This window comes from Sinocyclocheilus rhinocerous, unplaced genomic scaffold (assembly GCF_001515625.1).
Source record: "Sinocyclocheilus rhinocerous isolate Xijiao unplaced genomic scaffold, SAMN03320098_v1.1 scaffold725, whole genome shotgun sequence".
NCBI lineage: Eukaryota > Metazoa > Chordata > Actinopteri > Cypriniformes > Cyprinidae > Sinocyclocheilus > Sinocyclocheilus rhinocerous.
The window spans coordinates 87,811-96,796 of NW_015659002.1; the positions used below are offsets into that span (position 1 = coordinate 87,811).

The 8,986-nt window shown below is 35.6% G+C and overlaps 2 protein-coding genes across 3 annotated transcripts in view; one reads left to right on the forward strand and one right to left on the reverse strand.

Annotated features, from left to right (window-relative positions):
- The window catches only part of LOC107723134 (phosphorylase b kinase regulatory subunit beta-like), a 68,667-nt gene extending 62,185 nt beyond the window's left edge, over positions 1–6,482 (reverse strand). Inside the window, exons 1-3 of the mRNA XM_016531661.1 lie at positions 6,449–6,482; positions 5,154–5,235; positions 3,886–3,972 (exon numbers count right to left, since the gene is read on the reverse strand). Coding sequence (XP_016387147.1) covers positions 3,886–3,972; positions 5,154–5,205 — 139 coding nt within the window. The 5' untranslated portion in view covers positions 5,206–5,235; positions 6,449–6,482. The remainder of the gene's footprint in view (positions 1–3,885; positions 3,973–5,153; positions 5,236–6,448) is intronic.
- A 118-nt stretch (positions 6,483–6,600) lies between these two features.
- The window catches only part of LOC107723136 (T-cell immunomodulatory protein-like), a 129,136-nt gene continuing 126,750 nt past the window's right edge, over positions 6,601–8,986 (forward strand). For both annotated transcript variants that reach the window (XM_016531663.1, XM_016531664.1), the window contains exons 1-3: positions 6,601–6,828; positions 7,128–7,212; positions 8,108–8,244. In XM_016531663.1, coding sequence (XP_016387149.1) covers positions 6,627–6,828; positions 7,128–7,212; positions 8,108–8,244 — 424 coding nt within the window. In that variant the 5' untranslated portion in view covers positions 6,601–6,626. The remainder of the gene's footprint in view (positions 6,829–7,127; positions 7,213–8,107; positions 8,245–8,986) is intronic.

Genomic DNA, 8,986 nt, shown 5'->3' on the forward strand with positions numbered 1-8,986 from the left:
GGGTGAAAGTGGAAGACCACTGAGAAAATAGGTGGAGATTGAACCACACAGATGAAGAGAGACAGAGGAAGAAGACAAAGAAAGACAGAGAAAGAGAGACTCTTTTGCCCATTAAAAGTTAAAGCTTGTATTCTCCAACCTTAATCTTGTGGAGGCAGGGGAAAGATAGCAGAACTGCATTCACAACAAACAGGCCGGAGAGGAGAAGAAGAGGAAATGAGAAGCACTGAAGCATGATGTCATTACTACATAAATAGGAAAACCCAGAAAGAGAGTAAGAAAAAGACGAAAAATGAGAAAGACCGGAGATAAAAATGGCAATAACCTTCTACAAAAAGTTCAGAAATACACACCATGCATGTTGCATGTAATGTGCTGCATTCATATTATACAGTACGACAATCCATCTCATAGTAAGCTGAGATGCATTTCAGCTCTAAGAGTCTGCCAAAACTATCACTATGCGAATTATGAAACTTACATTTATTTATTATTGTAGGATTTGTCTTATAGGGAATGACATGGGGATTCACTTTCAAAACAGGATTACCCTGCGCTAACGCTGTACGTTTGTCTGCTTCAACCATGACTCATTCAAAATGATCATTGAAGTGAGAAGCATCCTCTCTGTCACTCTTCACTCTTTGTTCTCTCTCACTTCCTTCCCTTTCTCACCCTGCAGTGCTCTCATCTCAGTGTTGGCTGTCTGGGGATTTTAAATGAGCTTTAGGAACAGGGTGAAGTCTGGATGGAGGAAAGAGATTGAAAACATAGATTTCATGTATGCAGTTTCAAGAAACAAGGCTCTTCCATCATTTTTGTGGAGGATGTAACAAGTTCATTGAGTACTCTACTAATAAGCTGAGGAGTTGAATAAGGTGTGCTAGACAAAACAGATAAGATGTTCTCGAAATGTGCAAACACAACACTTTGCTACAATATTTTAAACCACGCAGCTGAAGTCTGTGTTCTTTGTATTGAACCATAAGGTCAATCTGAGATGTTTAGGTCCTCCATTGGTCAAACACCTTTTTTGCTATAAGAATTAGATAGACCGCTCCATGTTCCACTCTCCACAGTTGGCATGCATATAAATGTAAATAGGGCACAGATCTGGCAGGGTCATATTCTCTCTTGTCCTGTGCTTGTTAAATAAAACAAAAAATATCTTTAAAACAAAACACATTTACTTGAGAATTAAATCACTAGGATCCATTTCTCAATACTTAGATCACTTTTTCAAAACTGTTTACAGTGAGCACAAGAGCAGTCTTTGTGGGCTATATGAATCATTTTCTATTGCTTTGGCACAAAGTTCAGTCAATGACTACATCTTTCAAATTTCATAAATTATTTTCTCACTAAGACACAATGACCTTGACCACCAATATACTGTAACCAAGTTCCTACAGACCAATTTGGACCAAACCGGGCAATTTGATACATTTCTACAGTAGTACCATAGTGAAACTTATTCCAAATCTAAAAATTGAAATACTATCAAAACAGTTCAGCTACATAGGTGTCTTTTCAATTTCATTACCATCTATACAAGTGGACAACTTAAGAACCATTTTGTACTGTAATGTAAACATGGACCATGTAACATATACTGTAGTGAAGTTTAAACTGTGGAGAGCTGTCCTTCTTGTTTTGTAAGAACATTTTACAAATGAAAACATTATATAATGCTACTTGTTAGTGTTTTAGGTAATTGTTTTAGGAATAACAAAGTGTTTGTTGGTTGATAAACTTTGCTAGTGTTATAGAAGAATGACTTGATTTAAGACATGAATGAAGTGTTTTGGTAGGTTTGCATTTTGGATATGAAATTAACTGCTGTGCCAAGCTATAAGTTAGTAAAGAGAACTGTGTGAAGAAATTTAAAAAAAAATAAAAATGACCTAAGTATTGATAAATGGGTCTCAGTCATTATAAAAAAAGTAAATTTTTATAGATTTTTTTGTACATTTTAATTCTCGCAATTCTCTATTGTTAGATTTCGCTGAAAATTTTTTTTAATCTTATTTTATATATATTTATATACATACATATATTGTTAATTTATTTTTTGCACTTGTTTTCCAGTATAAGATGCATTTTGCTTGAGAAGCAACATGACAAATAGTTTTTTGTTTTGTTTTTATTTAGCAATTTTCATATTTTATTTAGTAAAAATAATAATAATAATAATTTCATTTTTTGGCCAAATTGTGCAGCCCTACTTTTTTTTTTTTTAAATCACACATCAAATTGCAGTAAAAATGTAAATTATAATAATAATTATTATTATTTCGTCATGTTGCTTCTCAAGCAAAATGTATCTTATACTGGAAAACAAGTGCAAAAAATAATTAGACAATATATGTATGTATATAAATATATATAAAATAAGATTTAAAAAAAAATTTTCAGTGAAATCTAACAATAGAGAATTGCGAGAATTAAAATGTACAAAAAAATCTATAAAAATTTACTTTTTTTATAATGACTGAGACCCATTTATCAATACTTAGGTCATTTTTATTTTTTTTTAAATTTCTTCACACAGTTCTCTTTACTAACTTATAGCTTGGCACAGCAGTTAATTTCATATCCAAAATGCAAACCTACCAAAACACTTCATTCATGTCTTAAATCAAGTCATTCTTCTATAACACTAGCAAAGTTTATCAACCAACAAACACTTTGTTATTCCTAAAACAATTACCTAAAACACTAACAAGTAGCATTATATAATGTTTTCATTTGTAAAATGTTCTTACAAAACAAGAAGGACAGCTCTCCACAGTTTAAACTTCACTACAGTATATGTTACATGGTCCATGTTTACATTACAGTACAAAATGGTTCTTAAGTTGTCCACTTGTATAGATGGTAATGAAATTGAAAAGACACCTATGTAGCTGAACTGTTTTGATAGTATTTCAATTTTTAGATTTGGAATAAGTTTCACTATGGTACTACTGTAGAAATGTATCGTGTGTGTGTGTATTTATTTATTTTGCAGTGCATCAGCAAAATTATCAGTCTGCCTGCCACTAACAATATCACCCTCACCTGCGGGAAGGACCAATCATTATGGTATCATCAACAAACCAGCAACCAACAAGTTGGAGATGACTCTAAATCAGTGGTTTACAAACAACACATACATTTACAATAAGCTAAATGACCCCAAAAAACATTAACAAGTGACCAATTTTCCTTTATGTTCGAAACTATAAGAATTAATAAAACTATCAAGAAAACTCTTCATCTTACGCGGTTTCATCTTAGCAGTATTTATTGTCATGTCGAAGACTGAAATTGAAAGTGAGATTAGGTGAGAGCAGAGGGAGAAAGAGGGTAGGCAGGCAAAGAGATGAGTATTGATTAAGAGCAAAATGCACAGAAGAGCTCAGCAATGATTGAAACCATACTAGCTTCAAATGAATCTTTTAGTGTTTGGACTCAACTCATTTGCTGGGTATTATAATCAAATGTAATGGTTTGGAGACTTTTTGAATCCTCTAATTAAATTAGGAAACATCTTGCCATAATTAAATTATTTTTAAATATGAGTAAACACCAGTGCATTTAATACACAGATCAACTATATTAGGGAAAATCATGAGTAACTTGGCAATTTGTACACAGCTTGACACCTTAAATGCATTGCTTTATAATTTTGTACTTGTAATTAAAATTAAAAAAAGGTGGTGCATCTAGATGAAACCATGACACAACAGAATGAGGTTAAATGCCTCATTTAAAGACAATAATAAAGGTCTCAAAAGATGTTCTCCGACTATCCTGAGCCGACCATACCATAAAATGCTCAGATTGACCTCTATCCTTAAACCTACATGAAAAACAAATTATATCCAGGACATTAATTCTCACCTGCACTATAGAAGCGGTCAAGTTTCTCCCAAAGGGGCTCATCCTCCCGGTGCAGTATGGATAGCTTAAGGGGTTCATAGATGGAGCCTGATCATAGAAAGCAAAGATAGATATTAAAGAACACTTGAATTGGCATAGATATGAAATATTGTGATGCTTATCTCATCTTTAGATGCAATTCAAGTATCCCTGGATGGAAGTGATGAGCATACTTCAGAGTCAGCATGGCTTATTGATGATGCTGCTATAGACAACTGACCCGCTACAGGCCCACTTTGGGCTATTTAGTATGCAGAGGTTGAGCTGACTCACCAAAATCAAAATGTGCTTCATTTAGTCTCCGTAACCTAAATGGTTTTCTGTTCCATTTACAATGCTAAGAGCAGTGAAATGTGGATTTACTAGGGTGCAAAGGCAGCAAAGCATGCCAGGAAAACAATCAAAGCAAAATGCAAAAGACTAAAGCTATTGTTCTCAAAATGCATATGTCATATCGGACGACATTGCAAACACACGCAGCTTGATTGCAAAATTGAAGACACTGGCACAAACTCTGTGAATAATGGAACCTGACACCAGTAAATTCAGCTTTTTTTCTGTGAGGAGTGAAATTCAGGGGAACCCCATCAACTGCAGCACTATTTCAGACACATTTAACTTTGGAGCAAATTACATTTTAATAGAATCGACCTAGGGTCAATACCTCAGGTACTGAAAATTCACATTTCCTAGCAAATTAGCATAATTCCCATTGGCTTTTAAGTAGCAGGGACAAAGCCATCTCTTTTTAAGATAACTCCAGCTAAGCAGTGCACATCCAATAGGCAAATTAAAGACACTCCTCATTTTAGTTTCACCACATTGATATAAAAGTAACTTGCCTCGAGAAGCATACAAACCCTCTGTTAACAGATTTGATCAGACATTGACAGAAAGAGCTGAGAGGTACTTGACTGCATTACTGATTTCATTAATCACAGAATTTCCCATATCACCATGGTTTATTTATGACTAGCCCTTTACATCTGATGAAATATTACAGATGAAACACTAGAATAATTATTTTCTGCAATTAAAAAAAAAATTTGAAGCACCCATTTTTAATTAGGCATCAAACAGTCTGAACCGAGACTGTTATGGGAATGTATTGGCTTTCAAAAATTTGACAGCTAATAGCCTCTATTCACATGAAACGGAAAGTTCTTATTTCAAAAGTAATAGAGGTCTTTTCCATGGACCAATGGCTCTGCCACAAGCCCACAACTTACCAAATTTCCGGAGTTTGCGATGGACATTCACTTCATTGGCAGCGTTGGCCATTTTTCATTAGTTGAACTCTACGCCAGGCCTCTATTAGTTAAACTACAACATCAGTATAATTCAGAGGGTTAGCAGAAAATAGAAAAGACAAATTACATGGAATCACACAGTGAGATTTTCTTCAGGCATGGTTACTGAACAGACATGCAACAAATTACATTAGATGCAATTGAAAGATGATCTTGTATGACTGATGTGAGGGGATGAGATGACAATTAAAATGTGTGGAAATGTCCATGACACCATATAAACTACAATGCTAAGCCAACTTCTAAGGTAATGACTGAAAATGTGTGATCTGTAGTCCTTTTTTAAAGGGAAATAGTGCAAATCTCAACTGCTTGAAAGTGTATATTGTATTACCTCACAGCTCTCTATAAAAATGTGCATATATGCGTATATCTAACTTTACCCTATACGTACAGAATATTCATGAAAAGCGATTTATAATATATTGCAAATCTAAACTGCTTGATTGTTTGTAATCGCAAAATGTAAACTATAAAATCACACAGCTCTAATCTGCTCAATAGACAACAAGGCATGAAGACATTAATATACTGACATCATTAACATCATGAATTTCTATAAAGCTGTACAAACAAAATTGACTATTTTAAAGAAATAGTTCAGGGAAAAAATCTTTCATTGTTTACTCACCCATGTTGTTCTAAACCCATATCAATTTGTAGATAATATTAGGTAGAAGGACAGTCCCTTTACATTCATTGGTTATTTTTCTATACAGGTTTAGAATAACAGTAGGGCAAGCAATTTTCTTTTTCACGGCTTCATGAAGGTATGCCTTCAACAAAATTAGCAGAAAGAAACTATGTGTGATTTTATTTATTTATCTATCTTACATAACCACAAGTGGATTCTGATAACTCTTTCACGGGCTACTTGAGTTTTAATGTCAAGCTGAAGCAGATGCTAACAAGCACTGAAATAAGAGGGTTACAAAGCCTTTGGAAACCCCTAGACATTCAGGGGACTGAAGTCTTTTAAAATACTTCTCCTTAAACATTCAAAGCCTGAAGCTCGGTGTGCAGTTAGTCTCTAAATATAGCCCTGATCAGCGTGCACTTGACGCCTGACCTTTGGGCTCTGCTATCTGCCACGCAAGACAAGAAAACTCATGTTAATTCGCTTATGCAGCACGGACAATGGATCGAAATGCACCGAGAGAACAAATGCGCACTGTTTAATCGTGCTCAATGCCATGCATCACAAAAAGCCAAACCTGATCGCTTAGATCTGGCTTTGAACTCCAGCAGCTTCCAGCCGACATCCGCTAAGCTTGCCATGATGACAGCTAAATAACAACGTCACACTCACACTGCCGTTAAACCACTCACACTGTCGCAAAGCCTATATGTACTCCGCCGGCTGCCATCGAACGACATGCCGTGTTCCAGTTTATGGTGACAGAAGCTAACAGTAAAATGTTGCTGTCATGGGCTTGGTTTTTGACGTTGTTATTAAGTTTTGTGGGACAACACGTCACGTTTGCATTGCAGGACGTTACTAGTGATTTATTTGGCCCGGAGAATTATGGCACGGTAGCGGCTTTCGGTGACTTTAACTCTGATAAACAGACTGACATTTTCATCATCAGGAAGCGTAAGTAACTTACAGTTCTGCTAGCTGACGTTAAGATTAATAATGTCTCAAAATCATCCTCTCTTAGTTGAACTTAATGTAATGCAAGATGATGCTTATTATACAATATGTGTGAACTTTAATAAGATGTCACCGGGTGTTTTGGTTAACGCAGCGCTGTCATATATTGTTGCTAATGACAGGGGTTGTGGCAGGATCCTCCCTTTGTACTCTATTTGTATGTGTTGTTTATTTATTTGTGTTATTGGTGATAAACACCCTGATTCTGTGTTATTTCATGAGAATATTTCTTCTTTCAGATTCTGAGTTGTTGATTTTCCTGGCTGATCTTAAAGCTCCTTATTTCAAACCTAAAGTCCATCTGACTAAAGAGGCTTTCCCTAGGTAAGAATACACACTGACACACACTAACCCTAAAAAGCCTACTGTATCACGTTTGATACATGAATTTCTAAGGCCTCTAAATTATCGACATGATCAAAACATTGCTGAAAACTGTTGTACACAATCTTCTTCATGCCTTTTGCCCTCTGACTGTAAATGAAAGGCCTTTTAACATAATTCTAAAATGACTCCCTTCAGGCTGTGGTACATGGGCAAATGGGTCTTTGCTGTGAATACTTATTTTTAGGAAGTAAACAAAAAATAACTTTTATATTGTTATCAGTATTTCAAGTGAACATTTACTGGACTGAAGCAACCTAGGTTTACTTCATTATCCATCCTTTTAGAAACATTATGTCAATAATGTGTGTATAAAGTTAGATACAACAGGCTTTTGTGGGATGTTTATTTGTACAACTCTCAAATATAATTCTATTGCATTGCATTATATGTTTTGCTCCCCACAGTTAAAACTACTAAGCTTTGATCATTAAACGAAGCATTTAAATATCATCTTACTATGACAAATGATTGGGATATATAGATTGACAGCTTATGTTTATTATGTTTATTTATTATGTTTACTTTGTGACCATATACATAACAACTGCACCAAATATTCTTGGTCATACACTTGAGTGTGTGAGCTCCATATTATCACTATATCATATTGTATGGGCTGTAACAGCTTGATATATTAAATATGATGTAAAGCCTAAACCACATATGCAAACTGTTATTTTTGTTTTGTTGTTTAAAGGTTCAATAAACTGTTCCATTAAAAAGAAAAAAAAAGTTTTTTCTGTCTGTTATTTCATATGTCAGGCTTTTAGTGTGAGAGTTTATTAATTGTGTTGATATTGCCTTTGTTCATGTGTTTCTCTGGCTCTCTTAGTGACTTCAGAATAACTAGTGTGGTCCCAGGTGATTATGATGGAGACTCTCAGATGGATGTGCTTCTTACTTGCTACCCAAAGGGCTCCACCTCAGAAACAGTTGTCTTCATCTTCTGGGGACATAACCAAACTTTGGGTAAAGTCTGAAAAATAAAACAAAGAAATTAAAGGCTTAGTTCACCCAAAAATGAAAATTAGCTTGTGTTTTACTTACCCTTGAAGCATCCTAGGTGTATATGACTTTCTTCTTTCAGACGAATCCAGTCGGAGTTATATAAAAAATTGTCCTGGCTATTCCAAGCTCTATCATTGCAGTCAGCGGGTGTTGCAATTGAACAGTCCACAAGTCGTCAAATAAAGCTCGCACATTCATAATAAAACGTGCCGCAGGCGGCTCCGGGGGATGAATAAAGGCCCCCTGTAGCGAATCCATGTGTTTTTGTAAGAAAAATATCCATATTGCAAACGTAATAAACCCTTTTCTCTCACTTCTGCTGACTGTCATACACTGAAGCAGTTCCAGCGGATGACGCAGCACGTATGCGCAGCGTGCGCGCCTCTGAGGTATGCTAGTCTCGCGAGTTTGTTTATAGGAGCAAAGGAAGTAAAGTGTCCTTACTTTAGCAAAGGAAAACCAGTCTCCTCTTGGCTTATATCGAAATCCTCCGACATTCTTCTTTACAAATCCTCGTTTTGTACTTCTAATTCTTGACCGTTGTTTCGCCTTGATCTCTCTGCTGCGTTTCCGCGTTCGTCACTTCTGAGCGGCGCATGCGCAAAGCCAACCTCCATACGTCACGGAAGTGAGTTTATTACGTTTGAAATATGGATATTTTTCTTACAAAAACACATGGATTCGCTACAGGGGCTACAGGGGG